General features: G+C 42.6%; 1 protein-coding gene across 3 annotated transcripts; it reads right to left on the bottom strand.

Annotated features, from left to right (window-relative positions):
- Nucleotides 1-1,441: 1,441 nt before the first annotated feature.
- Nucleotides 1,442-19,211, bottom strand: LOC110521777 (terminal uridylyltransferase 4). 3 transcript variants are annotated; one of them, XM_021599628.2, is made up of 29 exons: nt 18,899-19,211; nt 17,002-17,564; nt 16,661-16,833; nt 13,715-13,831; nt 13,240-13,417; nt 11,670-11,758; nt 11,138-11,189; nt 10,700-10,769; nt 10,325-10,451; nt 9,901-10,020; nt 9,520-9,705; nt 8,988-9,162; nt 8,071-8,642; nt 7,643-7,793; nt 7,321-7,407; nt 7,087-7,190; nt 6,910-6,967; nt 6,669-6,772; nt 5,357-5,560; nt 5,112-5,189; nt 4,775-4,952; nt 4,640-4,687; nt 4,448-4,530; nt 4,075-4,190; nt 3,638-3,798; nt 3,203-3,300; nt 2,386-2,992; nt 1,862-2,038; nt 1,442-1,675 (listed from the first exon to the last, which is right to left on the bottom strand). In XM_021599628.2, the coding sequence occupies exons 2-29, from the start codon at nt 17,480-17,482 to the stop codon at nt 1,587-1,589; spliced, it is 4,683 nt and encodes a 1,560-aa protein (XP_021455303.2). In that variant the 5' UTR covers nt 17,483-17,564; nt 18,899-19,211; the 3' UTR covers nt 1,442-1,586. The 3 variants fall into 3 exon arrangements, with proteins under 3 accessions (XP_021455303.2, XP_021455302.2, XP_021455305.2); XM_021599627.2 differs by having other exon boundaries at nt 4,054-4,190; nt 18,899-19,210; XM_021599630.2 differs by lacking the exon at nt 1,442-1,675 and having other exon boundaries at nt 1,868-2,038; nt 2,843-2,992; nt 4,054-4,190; nt 18,899-19,210.
- Between the last annotated feature and the right edge of the window lie 262 nt (nt 19,212-19,473).

Here is a 19,473-nt window from a genome sequence, read left to right on the forward strand (position 1 = left end):
CAGTGAATTTCAAACAAAGACCAGGAAGGTTTACCAACGCCTCGCAAAGAAGGGCACCTATTGGTAGATGGGTAAAAGTAATACAAAAAACAGACATTGAATATCCCTTTGAGCATGGCAAAGTTATTAATTACACTTTAGATGGTGTATTAATACACCCAGTCACTACAAAAATACAGGCATCTTTCCTAACTCCGGAGAGGAAGGAAACCGCTCAGGGACTTCAACATGAGGCCAATGGTGACTTTAAAACAGTTTCAGAATTTAATGGATGTGGTAGGAGAAAACTGAGGATAGATCAACAACACTGTAGTTACTCCACAATACTAACCTAAATTGACATAATGTAAAGAAGGAAGCCTGTATAAAATTAAATTTTTCTGAAACATGCATCCTGTTTGCAACAAGGTCCTGAAAAAAAGTGTTATGTTTGGGGCAAATCCAATACAACACATTACTGAGTACCACTCTCCAAATTTTCAAGTATAGTGGTGGCAGCATCGTGTTATGGGTATGCTTGTAATCGTTAAGGACTGGGGAGTTTTTCAGATAGTTCCGTTCTGTTTCTTAGTGTTGATGACTAAGCAGAGGCAAAATCCTAGCGGAAAACCTAGTTCAGTCTGCTTTCCACCACACTGGGAGATGAATTCCCCTTTCAGCAGGACAATAACCTAAAACACAAGGCCAAATCTACACTGGAGTTGCTTACCAAGACGACAGTGAATGTTTGAGTGGCCGAGTTACAGTTTTGACATAAATCCATGGCAAGACCTGAAAATGGTTGTCTAGCAGTGATCAACAACAAATTTGACAGAGCTTGGAGGATTTTTTTAACAACAATGGGCAAATGTTACACATTCCAGGTGTGGAAAGCTCTAACAGACATACCCAGAAAGACTAAGCTGTCATCACTGCCAAAGGTGCTTCTACAAATTATTGAGTCAGGGGTGTGAATACTTATGTAAATTCAATGCATGCATTTAATGTCCTATAAAATGTGCAAAATATTTCTACAAACATGTTTTCACTTTGTCATTATGGGGTATTGTGTAATTCAGAGTGAATTTTAACAATTGAATCCATTTTCAATTCAGGCTGTCACAACAAAATGTGGAATAAGTCAGGGTGTATGAATACTTTCTAAAGGCACTGTAACTATCTGATAGGGGTGAGCATGATATATATATATATATATATATATATATATATATATATATATATATATATATATATATATATATATATATATATTTTACAAATATCTATTCAAAGCTTTTATCCTTAATAAGCAAGCAAAGTATGAGTAAAGCTAATATTTTACCTACTTCCTTTACACAATAAAATAAACACTTTTTGGACCCCTTCAAAAATGGGGATATTAAAATATGACATTTGTATCACAAATCAATGTAAGGAGACCAAAGGAAACGTGTAAAAAATGTACAAAAATGATCAAATTCATTTAAAAAGTAGTGTGACCAAATTATGCAAATTTTCGATTATATCGTTTTTGTTTTGTCATGGTGAAGGACCATAAAACCTAACTGAATGGATATGCTATGGGAGCAGAGTTTAGAATTCAAAGTTCATTTCTTCTGTTGGATGTAATTGAGGTTGACATGTCGTCGTCCGTGGGGGAGGAGCGGGAAATGCTGACTGGGGTGCACCACAGAACCTGGGGCGGAGTCAAGACAAACAAGGAAGTAAAGTTAACTGCTGTAGGGGCATTTTTCTAAGATTGAAAGGGTAAATTATTTAGATTACGTTTAGTAAAAAAGTATACTAAATGAGAGGTGGCATCCTAGCAGTACATCTCTTGACCCTGTGTCCGTCTCTCCCTCTCTCTTTCTGAGCCTCTTACTCTGGGACATGACGGGCTTGCCGGGTTGTGGGTAGCACCCGTTGCCCTGCTGGATGAATTTCTGTGGCATGCGGTAGGGCCAGGACGGGGACTGGGAGTAGTGGGATGCGTTGCTGTGCTCCCAATTCCTAGAGCCCTGCTGACTCACCCCCCCAAACTGGGTCTGGTAGCCCGGATCTGCGGGGGGAGGGAGGGAGGAATGGAGAGGTCTTCAAATTCGGTACAGCAAAACATCCTTGGAATTTAAAACAAACAAACTAAGCCAACTACAATCATTTGATAATATCCTTCTGTCCTAGCACCAGTTTTTTGTGAACAGTAAATTAAGTGTGTAGCCAAAACCACTGGTGTCTCTTACCTGACCACACAATCAGCACCGTTAACAGGGAAACAGACAGTTACTGCTAAAGACTCCCGGAACAAGGACAGAATCTGACCACAGTCAGTCAAATAAACAAAGACGTGGACAGAATGACACAGACAGTCAGACCTAACACAGACAGACAGTGCCACCCAGTGTGTACCTGACTTGCCCACAGTGCCATTAGCCACCAGTGCCACTTGCTGTGCCAGGTGGTTGTGCCAGTGCCCGTCCAGTCCCGGCCCTCCTCCCAACCCCATGGGCCTCCCCGCCGGCTGGGCAAAGATGATGCTGGGGTCATTGAGGTTCATGGGGCTGCCACCCACCGGAGACCCCCCTGGGCCTGTGTTCCCATTCCCTTGCCCGGGGGCCTGGCGTAAGGAGAATTTTAGGCCGGGCGGGGAGGGCCCTTCAGGGCCACTGGAGGTCTGGAGGACGGGGCCATGGATGGGCCAGGAGGTGGAGGGGTGGTGAGGTTGGTGATGGGCCTGGTGTCCCTGGGACAGGTGTGATTGGTGCTGGTTGTGGTGGGACGGCAGTAGCCCCAGAGCAGTGAGAGCTCCAGGGTGGTGGTACTGGCTTGGGTGGGAGGGAGGGAAGCTAAAGAGAGAGAGGGGAACCTGGGGATGTTGGGGCTGCTTGTGGGGTACCCCTCCAGCGGAGGTGGAGGTCTTGGAAGAGGAGGGCTGGGGGGAGCTGGAGGATTGGCTCGAACCCTGGGAGAACAGGGTGGGCTGAGGGGAATAGGGCGGAGTCTGGCGGGAATCAGACTGGACAGAGAGACCGAGAGAGCAGAGTTGGAGAGACAGCAAGGGAGCAGGAGGTAGTGGGAAAGACAGAAAAAAATGAAAATAAATGTATCATACATACATACAAGTATTGATAGATGAAGAAGCTAGCTGCAACAGTACTCAATGCATTATATTTGAGCATGGTTAGGGTGGCTAAGGGAGAGAGAGACAATTCCCTGTTGTACTCACACATTCGGAAGGTTGTCTGGAGCGTCCAGGGAGGTCCTGGGGAGGTTGGGGGATGGGGATGGACTGGGAGCTTGCCATGGCTCGCACTATGTGGGAAACTGGAGGAAACAGAGAAACCAACCACCACATACATCACTCTGTCCCACTGCTGCCCTGTGCTGGGCAGTACTAGTAATGAGAAAATACTTCAATCATTAATTAGTTACTGTATACATAGCTGGTAAATACTCTTGCTGTGATCCACTAGCTCAGATAATAAATAAATAAAACATTGTGGATCACTCAAATAAAGTTGAGCTTCTAAAAACAATCATAGTCATACTTGGTACAGTATTTTCTTTGGTATCAGTTAATATACATTATGTCACCTGTACCCATTAAAAAGTAGTGCAAATAAAAGGACATTGAGGTGTGTGTGTGTGTGTGTGTGTGTACCTGGTCCCCCTGCGGCTTTCTGTCTAAGGTGGCGGTGCTCTGGGCAGTCCCGCCGTACATGACCAATTTCACCACACTGGAAACAGCGACGCTCCCGAGGCTCATGATCGTCTCCATCCTTGACATCCTCCTCTTTTTCATTCTCCTTCTTCTTCATCCCCCTTTTTGGACAAATGACACACACACGCACAGAAACAGAGGATTAGTTCAATCAAACATGGAAACACCACCTAACACAGGTTTAAATAATATATACTATGCCTGTTGCAATAGAACCAACAGACAAAAGTGCAAACCGGTGACACCTGGCACTGCAAGCATGCTAAAGCAAATGTTCAAAGTATTGAAAATGTTTTAAATAGTATTTGAACTCAGGTCTGCACACACACACACACACACATTCCAAAAAAACTCACTGATGTTCTCTCCCTGTGTACCTGCGTCTTTTGGGGCAGTCCTTCATGTAATGACCGATCTTGCCACAGATCCGACAGCACCTGTCATTAGGTGCAAGTTCCCCGTCCGTGAGCACCTTGGAGTCAAAGAAGTAGTTCTGTACCACAGACGAAAACATTGTTAGACATGAGAACAGACTTTACTTAGACAAATGGAACCATTTGATACGTGTTCATAAATGCAACTCAGTGTCAAGGCAACAATGCCCATACTTAAAATGTGTTTCAGAGTGCCGATCTTGGATCAGGTCCCATTCTTACTCATTGTCATTTAAAAAGGCAAAAATGAACCTATACCAGCACTCATACTCTAACACTCTGTTTAATACAGTCCTATATCTAATGTGTGTCATACCGCCTCTATGCCAGGCTGGGGGTAGAAAGGAGTACCAAACAGCTTCCTGCCGTTGATAAAGGCCTTCATGATGAAGTTAGTCACTGAGGAGAGAGAGAGGGGGGGTGTGTTAGGGACCATGATCACTGAAATACTAGAGACAACACAGAATTGGCCTCCTAAGGATGACTTTAGGAGACATAGTTCACTTACTTTTGCGAGAAACTCCAGCACCAAGATTGTGATTCAAGTCGAAGGGATCTAAGGAAAACAAAAAGTCAGTCATCAGTGATCAAATTGGTCCTTTCATCATCACAACCATGTGACTGAGAAGGATAGTTTCACTACCTTCGATGGCGATGCACTTGGAGGTCCACTGCTTCTCGAAGGTGGTGAGTCGTTTCCTCTGGCGGATGCTGATGACGAGTTCCTTAAAGTCAAACTCTTCAGTGTAGAACCTGAGCAGGCCCAGCCACAGCTCCCCCACAGTCTCGCGGTTCTGCGGAAGCTCTGGCAGACGCTGACGCTACGGGGGACGTCAACAGATAGTGAGCTTTATTATATTCAGAACTTTTAGAGAACGCTTTTGACTACAATGACTAGTAAGCAACAACAAAAACATAATTTAGGAAAAGCAGGCATGTAGGATGTTACATTCAGTAGTGTTGATGACCAAACAACTCACCAGTTCCTCAATGTCATCAAAGAAGAAGGCATTCCAACCATCCACCATCCTCTGCGGTACAGAATGTCCATCAAAGACCTAAGAAAAAGATCAACATTGGGTTATTTCCTTAAGTTTTTTATAAATTCTTTTACAAAAGTCTTTCAGCATGTTCTGTTGGTGTGGGCTACGTCCATACAGACAAGCTATAACAGTAACCACTTTGGGGTTGTAAAAAGGGTTAACAGAGGGTAAGTGAACAGTACCTCTTGGAGAACAGGGATGACAGGGGGCTGTCTCTGCTGCAGGAAGTAGAGCACCATGAGGATGTAGGCATAGGATGACAGACTTCCTCTGGACGCGTCACCTATGTCACAGCGCTTCGCAAACACCTTCATGGTGTATCCCAGGAACTGCACGCGAGGGTCTAGGGCAGCATAGGTAGCCAGCATTCTGGTGTTGTGTTGAGCCTGGATAAGAGGATTGATGCCAATGAATCCATACAGATGCATGCATTTAATTGCTTAACCTCTTGGGTAGGGGGCGGTATTTTCACCTCTAGATGAAAAGCGTGCCCAAAGTAAACTGCTTGTTACTCAGGCCCAGAAGCTAGGATATGCATTTAATTGGTAGATTTGGATAGAAAACACTCTAAAGTTTCCAAAACTGTTAAAATAATGTATGTGAGTATAACAGAACTGATATGGAAACCCCAAGGACAAACCATCCAGGGAAAATAATTGAGGTCATAGGATTTTCCAATTGTTTTCTATGGGATACCCTTATTAGGAACCTGGTTGCAGTTCCTATGGCTTCCACTAGATGTCAACAGTCTTTAGAAATTGTTCAATGTTTTTTTTTTTTGAGAAATGAAGAAGTAAGTGTCACTCCAGGTGGACTCTAATGTTTTGATGCGCGTGGACTGGAGCGCGCTTCACGTTGTTTTTATCCGGTATTAATCGATTATTTACATTTTAGGGTACCTGAGGTTGGATTAGGGACATTGTTTGAAATGTTTGGACCAAGTTCATAGGTAACTTATTAGATACTTTGTGGGCGAGTTGAAACCGGTGTATTTCTGAATCAAACTCGACAAATAAATGGACATTTTTGGGACATAAAGAAGACATTATCGAACAAAAGGACCATTTGTGATGTTTCTGGGGCATTTTGGAGTGCCAACAGAAGAATATCTTCAAAGGTAAGGCATTTATTATATCGCTATTTCTTACTTTTGTGGCGCACCTGCCTGGTTGAAATATGATTTTCATGTGTTTGTATGCGGGGCGCTGTCCTCAGATAATCGCATGGTTTGCTTTCGCTGTAAAGCCTTTTTGAAATCTGACACAGCGGCTGGCTGGATTAACAATAAATTAAGTTTAATTTTGATGTATAACACATATATTTTCAAGAATGTAAAATATTTGAATTTGGTATTTTAGAATTTTGCGCACTGCAATTTCACCGCCCATAAAAACTTTTAAGCTAGTAAGCAATTATGTAGATAATAGCAACTTAGCTTGAGTTACAAAAGGACCTGTTAACCAGTGACTGACGCTTACCAGTCTGTTTACTCACCAGAGTGTTGTAGAGGCTTATGTCTGCCTCCAGTCCGCTCTGTCTGTGTTCAAACTTCACAATAGGCACTTTGGCTGTTGTGATAGGCAGGATGTTCCTCAGACCTGATATGGGAAAACACAGGTTAATCAATCACCAAGTCACAAAATATGACTGTCTACTCTGTACTCATAGCAAGCAGTCAAACCTTGCATTCTGAAAGGAGTCAATGTAATGTGCTGTGGACGAACTGGTCTCTTACCTGTGTGTTTCTTTAGCACCTTGGCTAGGCCTTCGATGATCTCTTTGCAGTTCAACTTCTGTTGGTAGAGGTAGACATATTTACATCTCAAAATGACTAGGGAGATGAGATCAGACAAAGAACTGAAGGCTTAGTTTAAAATGTAAAAATGGGTGCCGGTCCAGTGAGTTAATGTACCTCTGCTGTATCATGGCCCTCCAGGGTCATGCAGATGTCCAGGTCGCTGTCACGGAAGCCAAAGCCGTTCTTCGAGGAACCAAACAAACACAGCTGGGCATTGTCTGTAGAATGATATCATAGATGTTTTATAGTACCACACTGAAGTGGTAACACTGTATAGGAAGTTCCGTATTCCTTTACACTGCTGTTCTCAGCCGTTACATATGCAACTCAGTTGTTATCTGTACGTACCATTGTACTCCTTTTGTATGAACCTCTCCAGACTACCCAGGATCTGCTCTCTCTTCTGCTGCTCTCCAGGGGAAGGGGACAGCTCATCTACAAACACAACAGACATTTAACAACAAAAAAACAGGAAAATAAAAATGATATTTAGCGTGCTTGAATATTCCTGTGTGTGTTATTTAAGTATATTGTTTTTAACAGTGTATGGTTAAAGACACCTGTCTTCGCTCCATAATATAGAAGATATGCTGGGACAAAATCTGGACAAAAAAAATCACTCAAACTCCTTGTAAGATGGTACAAGGATGATGAACAGCGGACGACTTACGGTAGCAGAGTCTACAAAGGCCATCCAGGATGTCTCTGAAGCGGTCGGTCATGGGGGGCAGCGGTTTGAGCTCGATCTTCTTGAAGTCCTCAGGACACTCGTCCTTCAGATGGCCATCTCTCTTACATGTACTGCACACGACTGTAGGAGGCTGCAGGGGGGGATAATCAAATAATAAAGAGGATTGACCTGTTGGAAAGCAGAACTTGTGAACATCCAAATGACCAGAAACTCATTAAGATAATACCTGAAAACTATGGTAAAGACCTGCTTTCTCATAAACTTTAAGCCAAATCCATGAGTCAAACTATTACAATTATGGCAAAGGAGTTCTGGAACTTACATAAAGATATACAAAATGTGCTGTCAAATCAGTTATAGAATTTACATTGTCCATTGGAAAACAAGTTTGATGAGTAAGGTGTTACCTTTCCGCCAGTGAAGATCATTCTGTCAAAGATATAGTGCAGGTCCTCTGGTGCAATGTGTCCCTGCTTCTCTGACACATGGTTCTCCTCCTCTTCATCCCTATCCAGTAGGCCGTTGTGGGTTGAGGCGGAGGAAGGCTCCAGAGTGGTGCCAGGCTCCGCTACAGCCCCATCCGTTGAAGTCCCCCCCCCACTAAGGACCAAGTCCATAAGCCCGCCATTCAATGCCCTCTCCTCCTTCTCCTGAGTCCGCTCAGCCCGTTCCTCTTCATCACTCTCACCATCCTCCTTCTGACCTGTCTCAGAGCTCTGACTTTTCCCTTCATTCCCATCGCCCTGTCCACCTCCACTCTTCTCAGACCCGTCTTCTCCACCCTTTCTTTCGCCTTCCTCCTGCTTCATGCCCCCATGTTTGGTTGTATTCTTGCCTCTCTGCTGCTCCACGGTGTTTCGGTCCTTGCTCTGCGGGCAGGCAAAGTATTTGTAGGCGGTGCGGAAGCGCTCCTGGATGTACTCAAAGACCATTTGACTGTTGAGGCTGCGTGCGACGTTCCTCTTCAGGGCAAACGGATCTGACAGAAGGGGAAATGGAGGATGACGACTTGAAAGGTGGTAGCGGGGTGTAGAAACTCACTGAGAAATCAAAAAATAAGAGGTCCTTCTGACCTTTCCAACCCCAACTTATTAACCCCTGGTACTTCAGCAGGCTCATTGAGGGAGACAAATAGTAATGACAAAATAGGTAACAAAGGAGGAGAGCTAGTCACACATAAAAATGTATTGTGTAAAACAAACCTGATTGTCTGTCATGTAGAATACAATGACATGTCAGCTCTATTCAGTACGTTTCTATCATTTCACCTCTCCGAATACACCCCCATTCAGCGGTCTCTCCCCTCCCCCTCTATGTCACTTACCCTCGATTGCCAGCCTGCGTCGGGGCCAGTTCTTCATCTCTCGAGAGAGAAGTTCTTTGAGGCGGATGCTGATGATGTGTTCCTCCAGGGCGAACTCCAGCGTGTAGAACCTCAGCAGCTCCAGCCACAGCTGGCCCAGGGAAACACCCTTACCCAGGTCCAGGGATAGACGCGTCTGGGAGGGACAGAGAGTGGGAAATACACTATGTCAGTGACATAGGCTTAGTTCAGGAAGCTCCATAAAAAAAAAACATTCTGATTCTTGAAAGCCATATTAACGGTCACATTCTCTCCTCGTTCACTTCCCTTCATGGACTGTGTACTTATGAAAGTTGTCATTAAGTGTTACCAAAAGACTGGTGTCAGATTTCTCTCGAGCTAGCTTATGCAAAACAATCTAATAAATCCATAAAGGGGAGAGTGAGCTAGTGTACACTTTTTGGGAGAAGTGAAGAAATTCAGAACTCGACCATAGTGTGAGTGTGCTGTTTGCAGAGCCGGTGAGTAGTCCCTCCCCTCCCGGACTACTCACCTTCCCCGCTACATGCCGGTTCTTCACATCAGGTTTCTTTTGCTCAGACTTGGCCTTCCGTCCTTCCCCCCTGCCGTCCCCCCGTCCCTCTGTACTGGGGGATCTGTGCTCCCACCCCACAAATATATCCATCTCTATCCCCGTCAGATGGTACTCGTCCACATGCTTCACGTCAAAGCCTTCAATCTGAAACAGAACACAACATAGCTTAGCTATCAACAACAGAAAAGCCAGCAACATGTTATGACTTGTCACTTGAAAGTAATTTATTACCTTCAAATGTGCCTGTCATAATGGTGACCAGTTCTATTAAAATGATCAAATGCGTGACAAAGAGAACGATGTCCACTCTAGTTATTATATTTATGTGGTGTCACCTACCCAGTAGCCGAAGTAGACAGGGAGGATGGGGTCCCTGCGTTGTTGGAGGAAGAAGATGACCATGAGAGAGAAGGAGTAGGAGGGGATACCCCCTTCCGCCTGGCAGTCAATGTGGCACAACTAGAGGAACGGAAACAACCAAATATATAATTGTCTCTGGTCAGGGGCTGTTGGTGTCATCAAAACAACTAAAACTACAGTATGCAAAGGTATGTCGAGCCATCATATCATTGACTCATTACAATGAAACCCACAGACAAATACAGTACACTTTAAGAACTGTAGGCATGAAGAGGTTTAGGTTTAGTCAGCAAAGGCCTGAACATTGAAAAAGTGTAATCATCAAAAGCACTAGATATATACCATTTACATCATATGATGGCATACTATCCATTAAAGAGAATGTCCCCCAGGCCACCCTTACCTTAGCCCAGAGGCGGAAGGCCAGGACCAGAGGCACCAGTCTGGGTTCCAGTCTAGCCAGGGCAGCCAGGTGGTTGGTAGTGAGGCAGGCTACGTCATTACCTGCACTCACCGTGCACAACAACCTACTGTGGAGACAACAAACTCATCAGGGTTGTATTCATTAGGCACCAAACGGAAGAAAACTGACTGAAACAGAGGGGCTACCTGAAAAAAAAATGTTTTTGTTTTCTGTTGCAAAATGTATTGCTTTAATGTGCCCAGGAATGAAAACCATCCAGCAACCAGTAACTCAGAGGATATTTCAAACAGTAGTATGTTGTAAATAGATCAAAGTAGAGCTAATAGAAAGCAGTAGAGTTGACATTCCACTGACCTGTTGACATCTCTACAAAACACTACCGGAACTTTGGCGTGAAAGTCAGACTCCACCTCAGAATATTCAGCTGTAAAGAGAAAGGTGAACATTCTTTGACTGCTCCCAAACTCAAAGACAACAACATTATCTCCTAGGCTGGCTCACCAATTGACATACTGTAACTTCTGAAAAAAAGAGGGGTTGTATTAAAACTAACGTGCATTATTTATCAGGTTTTCTATAAATGTTCTCATTTCATAACAACATTCTTCATTCAAGGAGGTTAATATGGACTCTCCAGTCTAACACAGAACTCAGTACAGCTCTACACTTCCCTGCTCTGGCCTGTGGGCTGGAACAAAGAGCTCACTGACTCTGTCAATCCTCCTTGTGCTGGATCTACAGTCGCTCTCTACACTGACAGTGTTTATTCATGCAGGGCTGTTCAACACTCACTGCTGTTCTTCAGGATTTCCAGTACTAGTATCAGCACATCTGGTTGGGTCATCTGGAGAAACAACAACAGCATGACATTTGTTAGTCAGGGTCGGCATCAAAGTTGATCATATCAAATTCAATCAAATGCATTCATTAGGGGTGTCAATTTGGTGAACTCGGTTCGGTCCGCACTGTTAAATGTGTTTTGTTTTACAGTGTCCTGTTTAGAAGTCCTATTATTCACAGGTACTTGGATCCTCTTAACTAATAAGCACTACCCAAATCAGTTAAATATTATCCAAAGCAATGATGTTGAAGAGCAATCGCTGATCATCCGATACAGACTGACATTGAGGTGATGATGCAAACCAAGGCTGTGTCCCAATAGTTTTGAATAGCCTCCTTCCCTTGTTTGCCATGTATTGATTACCACTGATGTAACTGTTAACTCCAAAGATACGTCTTAACACTAACAACAATTCGATGTGCACCCACTTAACATTTATATAACTTGCATTAGTGGTTAGGTGAGAACACAACAAAGACTTACAGTGGAGGGGTAGGTGACGTCAATGTTAATGTCACTTGTCTTGAAGGCAAATCGGGTGAGACAGGAGCCGTAGAGCCGAAGGGAGCAAACTGGATAAGAAACAACACCAAAAGCCATACATTAAACAGCATTATACATGATTCAGATCATATAATCTCCCTACTAGTGTTGTCACGATACCAACATTTCACTCATCATACGATAGCAGGACAAGTATCACGATACCGTGTAGTATCGCGATACCACTAGGAAAAATGTCAGTGGCCTTAGCGTCCTGTTCGCGCTGTTCCCTTTTTCAAAATGTTTTGCGGATTTGCTACACGAAATCCAGTCACCGATATTCACACTTCTACTCAACACAACACATTGGATTGAACCTTACTGTTCAGTGTATCATTTAATACTGCATTGGTTTGGTCCAACAGAATCAGGCATATGGACACCGAAACCAATAGAGACATTATTTTACTGTAATAGAGGAGAAGTTAGCCTTTCTAACCATACCCTGTTCATGTTTCAACTCCTCAAATTTGGAGGACAACAGACACTACTAAAATGGATGTACCAATGAACAATCATTCTGAAGAATTAATGCTCAGTTTGTCACATGCACATTACCGTACCACGTATCGCTAGCAGCATTTTTGTCAAATAATGATTGTTATACTAGCTGTTTAGGGAAATAAATAAAAAATAAAATACTAGCTGTTTAGGCTTATAAACATGTGCAATAAACAAACTATTTATATAAGGAATTGGCAACTCGTTCTCATTCTGAGAAATAAGGTAGCCAACTTGATTTCAACATCTGAACAAAGTGGAAAGACTAGCATACTGTTCAAACAGTAGGAGACGGACGGTTGTGCTCTTAACAATTGAACTGCTTTTCCTTTCAGAGCTTGTGAAATTATACCATGATCTAAGTTGACTAAACTTGAAATATAAATATTAGCTGGCTACTCACTAGCACCTGGGATTGTGCCTGAGAGATTGTTCATGAGTCGGGTGTTTATTTTATTTTATGCCTGTTACATTATTAGTGAATGTGCATTGTGCATGGTTCTGTATAAATGTGTAACAAAAAGGGCATTTTTATGGACAGACCTGAAAGTCAGATCAGTGATTATTGCAACAACAACAAAAAAGCAGGTACAACTATTTTGATAAAATATTAAAATTATTAGTGGGTCTTATGATTGTGGAAAGCATATATTCGGCCTAGGTATAAATTCAGTGTATTTGACCTTTAAATTGTACAGAAAAAAAGCTTCTTTAGAGAGAATATTTTGTTTGTTGATATATATCGTGAACCGCCCACAAGTTTGGAAAAAAAAAATAGATGTGTTTTAGGCCATATCGCCCAGCCCTAATATCAATGCATAATGATCTGCATGTCATTGTGGCAGAAAGGGGAAAACACTGCCACAGCTGCCACACGTGACATGCGCATGAACGTGAAGTGGACATTATTGGACACGCACATTCAAGAGAAAGACCAGCTGCGTTTGCACAGCTTTCACCCAGGCCTAGATGACAGGGAGGAGACAGAAGGATAGGAAGAGTTTGTTACCTGAGAGGTGCTGCTGTATGATCTCCTCCATCCTGTCGACCACTTCCTGTCGCACCAGGAAGTCCTGGTCTGAGATGCCGTGTTGGTTGGCCGCCCGGAGGACGGCTGCGTCAACGGCTCCGAGCTGGGCTGGGAAGGGGGCAGGCAGCGCCCGCAGCTCATTCTCTTCCTGCTTATCCTAAAACAGTTACAGCACAGGGGAGAGGGACAAACGCATGGTGAATCCAAATATCCAATGGCCCTGTCTAATTGACTAGGGAAAATGCTGGGGGGGGGATACAGAGGAAGGAAAAATAGAGGAAAAATAAACAGACACATCAATAAGCTCCACCTCAAGTAAATGTTTCCACTTCTAAAATGTCATAAAAATGGAAATAACAGCCTAGGTTTCCCTTCTAAGTTACAATACACATCCGTTGTCATTGGAGAACATGATAATTATGACAAATTAAATAAAAGTAGCTTTTTCTCTCACCATGATGTTCTTCTTGTGTCTTTTCTCCTTGATGTGTTTGTGTGCCCCCTGTATGTTCTCAATGTGTACAGAACACAGCTTGCATAGATACTGGAAGTTAGGGTATTCAGGAGACGGCTGTAGAGGCGGAGATAGAGCAGTGAAACCAATCACATGTAAGAGATGATGATATGATAGTGCCCCACTTGAGCTGTTGACTATTAGCATTGAAACAGTTTTACCTGGTGATAATTCTCATTAACCAATTACAAGTTGATAAGACTTAAACATTAAATGCACTATGTATTGTGGTTTGAATACTGCAACACAGAATAAAATAATAAATTGAAATCCCATGATGGTAGTGACTGACCATTACTGCTTATCCCTTAGCCATAATTCATTTGCATTACTTTAATAAAATATTTAATTGGATGACTATTATTTATTCCAAGTCCTCATCTCTATAGAGCTGCTGCCTATGCTGTCAGACAAAATCACAATTTGATTAGTTCTTCAAAGTAAATACGGCCTACTTTTATGACTGCTGAACAGGCTACCAACTATATCAAATCACTTAGATCATGCATTTTCAAGTACACCTTGCAAAGCAACTGCTTTCTACCCCTCTCACGTGTTCTTTTCTCTCTGTGTCTGTTCCACATAGACAAGTAAGCAGGCGTGCAATGGATTATGCTCATTGTAGTTAATTACCCAATTTTCTCTGCTAAACTATGTCAAATATTGGGCTTTTGGAAACTACAACTCCCTACCATATTGCACAGTTCGGCTTAATCTGATTTATTTCTACAGAAACTGAACATCGAGCTGACAGGAAAAAAACTAAATGGAATTCAAATAATTGACCTTCTTGGTGACAGGGGGGCAGTATTGAGTAGCTTGGATGAATAAGGTGCCCAGAGTAAACTGCCTGCTACTCTGCCCCAGATGCTAATATATGCATATTATTAGTGGTATTGGATAGAAAACCCTCTGAAGTTTCTAAAATTGTTTGAATGATGTCTGAGTATAACAGAACTCACATGGCAGGCTAAAACCTGAGACAAATCCAACCAAGAAGTGGGAAATCTGAGGTTTGTAGTTTCATTTAAGTGATTGCCTATCCAATATGCTGTGTCTATGGGGCCAGATTGCACTTCCCAAGGCTTCCAGCAGATGTCAACAGTCTTTAGAAAGTTGTTTGAGGCTTCTATTGTGGAAGGGTGTCGAATAAGAGCTGTTTCAACAAGTGGACTACGCTGAGGCCAATCAGTTGTTTACTGCCGGTCACACGGGTGCGCCGTTCCTTCTTTTTCCTCTGTAATGAATACGCTATTGTACAGTTGGAATATTATTAAAGATGTATTATAAAAAGACCCTAAGGATTGGTTGTAAACATCGTTTGACATGTTTCTACAAACTGTAATGGAACACGACTTTGTCTGGATTTTGGGCTCGCGCATTGTGCCTTTGGAATAGTGAACTAAACGCGTGAACAAAACAGAGGTATTTGGATATAAATATGGACGTAATCAAACAAAACAAACATTTATTGTGGGAGTGCATTCCAACGAAGATCAGCAAAGGTAAGTGAAGATTTATAATGCTATTTATGACTTTTGTTGACTCCACAATTTGGCAGGTAACTGTATGGCTTGTTTTTGTGGCTGAATGCTGTTCTCAGATTATTCAATATTGTGCTTTTGCCATAAAGCATTTTTGAAATCTGACACAGCGGTTGCATTAAAGATAAACTTGTTCTTAACTTCTTGATGCTACCCATCCCTTTAGCGGGATAATTGTCATCAACAACCGCTGAATTGCATAGCGCCACATAAATAATATTACTAAAAATATTTATATTCATGAAATCACAAGTGCATTATAGCAAAACACAGTTTAGCATTTTGTTAATTCACCTGTCGTGTCAGATTTTGAAAATATGCTTTACAGCGAAAGCAATCCAAGCTGTTGTGTAAGTTTATCAATCACTAGACAAAACATTATGAACACCTAGCATCAAAGTAGCTTGGTCACGAAAATCAGAAAAGCAATAAAATGAATCGCTTACCTTTGATGATCTTCGGATGTTTTCACTCACGAGACTCCCAGTTACACAATAAATGTTCCTTTTGTTCCATAAAGGTTATTTTTATATCCAAAATAACTCAGTTTGTTTGGCGCGTTATGTTCAGAAATCCACAGGCTCGAGCGGCTCCAAATAGTATCCGTAATGTCCACAGAAACATGTCAAACGTTTTTTATAATCAATCCTAAGGTTGTTTTTAAAATAAATAATCGATAATATATCAACCGGCACGGTCTCTTTTTCAGTAGAAGAGGGAGAGTCAATGGCTGCCCCACTGTGTTACGCAAGCAAAACTCATGGGAACACCCAGCTATCCACCGACGCAATGTTATCTTTCTCCCTCATTTTTCAAAATAAAAGCCTGAAACTATGTCTAAAGACTGTCGACGCCTTGAGGAAGTGATAGGAAAATAAATCTGGTTGATATCCCTTTAAATGGAGCGAAGGCAGGCTATGGAACATGGATCTTTCAAAATAGAAGCCACTTCCTGGTTTGATTTTCCTCAGGTTTCGCCTGCAATATCAGTTCTGTTATACTCACAGACAATATTTTGACAGTTTTGGAAACTTTAGAGTGTTTTCTATCCTAATCTGTCAATTATATGCATCTTCTAGCATATGGGCCAATTTTTAAAAACATAAAAATAGTGCCCCCTAGCTGAAAGAGGTTAACCGATGCGGGTCAGTTAGCTGCTTAAAAAAATGAAAAAGAACCAAAATGTTGGTTAATCGCTCAGCACTATCAGACCGATCTAACTTGAGACTGAAGCTGCCTTAAATGTGCAATTGTGTACATAAATTCCAGTAACTAATACAGACAATACATACAGACAACAGTTGACTGATACAAACTGAGGTAACTTATTTTCTCTCCTCACCTTGACCAGTCTGTGTATGTAGTCTCTGTAGAGGCGCTCCTCAGCCTGTCTGAGACCCAGCTTCTGCTCAGAGGTCATGTTTCTACCCTGACCACGCTGGTTGACCCCTGACCCCACCACAGTGACCTCCAATGCAGGCTGCCCTGTGCCCACCACAGCACTAGCCTTCTCACCTGCAAACACAGACAGGCAGAATATGAAACAGCTGTAGGAAACAAATATTTTGACCAAGAATAGTTTCCATGGCATAACAACAACAAGAGGTCTCTAACAGAGACATATTATAGCGGCTAATGGCTCAAACATTAACCTATAGTTATGTAAAGTATAGAATAACTCACCCGGTGACTTCAACTTCAATGGACTTGTCTTGGTCTGTAAAGTAAGGCCTTCTTCAGATGAAGTGGCCACCATACCTGTGGCTCCTGTGTCTCCACCTACACCAGCCGGGCTGCGTCCTGTAACCAACGAGGGCCTAGCATCAACCCTCTGCTGCCGCTGGTCTTCAAGTCTCACCTTCCCCCTCTCCCCAGAGTTGGTCCTACCAGTTGGCCTACGAGGCTTCCCTCTCCCTGGGTCATGAGGGCTGGCAGTGGAGGCTCTGCCTGTGCCTGTCCCACAGTTACTGCCTTGGTCCTTATGGTCTTCCCTGGCTGTGGTGATGTTCTCCTTGCTCCGACAGGCAGTGGCAGGCTTGGGGCACTCTCTCTGGACTGGAGCCTCTTTCAGGGGCCTGGAGCTGGCAGAGGATGAAGCTTTGGCTCCCTTGGCCTCGTTGCGAGAGGACTTGACTGATTTTAATGGGCTTTTTGATTCCTCCATGCCTCGATCCTGTCCTCTCCCACTAACTGCTACTCTGTATTGAGTGATCAGGGTCTAGTGAGGCAGCTAGTCCAACGAAAACCTGGAGAGATGAAATGCATTCATTGTTGGCATTACCTACATTTACCTTAGAAGAGCAATAGCCTAAACTATTATTATATACTAAATAGTAATACTATCAAATCATATATTGAAGAAATTGGGTATTGATAAGAGGAACTGAGAAAGTAGCCAATGGACAGTGGCAAAACCTTTGCTGCAATGAAGTCCCAAAGGCCTGATTAAACAAGAGTGCATCTAAGCTAGGAAAATATATGGTTAGTTGGACCAGTTCAGAAAAAGGTAAAATGATAACTAGCTATGTTCATTGCAAAGACACATTATTACAATATAACAAAGGACGTAGTTAACGCTAGTTGGTTAGTAGCTGCTTTTAGCAACGCTTTGCGTTTACATACACTAGCATTGCTTCCAATAGCATTGGGTAGCCCAAAAAGCCAGAAGTTAACAAAATATCTAGTTAAAGACATGTATTATTAAACAGTTTCCAAAACGTGGGTCTGTTGTAGACACACTAACCTCATATCAAAATAAAAGTCCTGCACTATTACATGGACGAAAAAGGAATAACTTGTGGGGGACTTTTATATTGACATGAGGTAACCAGAGAGGAAGTGGTTCTACAATAGTCCCACGTTTGGAAAGTCCGTTTGATAATACTGTAATGAAACAGCAGGGAGCAGGTCTCGAACCGGCGCGCTATAGACTCTGCCGCTTGAGCATGCTTTTGCGGCACAGTCGATAGCGCGCCGGACCTCGGGCTCGAGACCTGCTCCCTGCTGTTTCATTACACTTACAATACATTCCTATATCCCTATTCTATTTTGTTTCAAATTCAATGTTTTCATAATGTCCAACCAGCACAGTAAGTTGAAATGATTATTTATTTTATTTAACTACGGGCTTCCCGCGGACAGTTTTCTGTGCAACCCAATACAATTCGGAGCAACGCTAGTGTATGTAAATACACCCGCGTTGCTAAAAGCATCTAGCTTAACAAAACCATGGCTGAAGCACTTGTTTATTAAGAAACGAAACCAAACCACAAGGCGAAATGGCCTTCTCGCTCAGCGAGAAACCCTGCAGAAGCAGCAAACTAAAATGTATTAAAAACGGCTCGAGACAAATACATATCCGCAAGCTCGCGCACGGACTTGCTAGCTAGCAAATGTTTTTGCTAACGACAGCTACATAAGTCAAAGTAGCTAATAAATGGCTGGCTAGCTAGTTCGCAAACTAGACATATCTCCGCTGGCGGCTTAGCGTTTCTATTGACAATTGTTTTACTAGCTAGGTACTCTATAAAACTGATGCACGACAAAATCGTCAAACGTCCACAAATATCTTATGCCTTACTGTAATATGCAGGTTTTTAGCTGAAAATTGACCTAGACCGTATTTATCTTCCTGTTCAGTATATTGTTTTTCTCATCCACGGCCCCGATCAACACAGCAACCATAGACGCCATGTTAATCCCTCTACACTTTGTCTTCTTCCATGAGGTTTAACGGCGGTTTTCATTCAATAAATGTTGCATTACCGCCTCCTACTAGACTGGAGTATAACTCCCTTATTCTTTGCTTAAAAAACAATACCCTACCATTTAACATTACACTCACTAAAAAAATAAAACACCACCCTACTCCACTATCTAAATATATTTAGTCCTACTTCAGGCCAACAACCTGAAAGGATAGGACACCACCTCTTAACACACCATGTAACTCTTCTGAGGTCAAATCTCATATACCCAAATACCTCTCTGCAGCTGCCACCACAACCTCAATTTCTCTGCCACTTACGTTCCATCCCTGCAGTACAGTTGATAACCATCGCTATAAATGCTAAAAATCCAATCTTACTGAAACATACAGTACCAGTCAAACATTTGGACACACCTACTCATACAAGGGTTTTTCTTTATTTTTTA

The sequence above is a fragment of the Oncorhynchus mykiss genome, chromosome 30, assembly GCF_013265735.2.
Source record: "Oncorhynchus mykiss isolate Arlee chromosome 30, USDA_OmykA_1.1, whole genome shotgun sequence".
NCBI classification, from domain to species: Eukaryota; Metazoa; Chordata; class Actinopteri; order Salmoniformes; family Salmonidae; genus Oncorhynchus; species Oncorhynchus mykiss.

Excerpts from the sequence above, each read along its gene's own strand:
- LOC110521777 (XM_021599627.2), bottom strand. The coding sequence starts at position 17,482 with ATGGAGGAATCAAAAAGCCCATTAAAATCAGTCAAGTCCTCTCGCAAC. Across the intron at positions 4,531-4,639 it reads TGCTGGAGTTTCTCGCAAAA|TGACTAACTTCATCATGAAG; the intron begins GTAAGTGAACTA and ends CTCTCTCCTCAG. Across the intron at positions 2,039-2,385 it reads TGGCACTGTGGGCAAGTCAG|ATCCGGGCTACCAGACCCAG; the intron begins GTACACACTGGG and ends CTCCCCCCGCAG.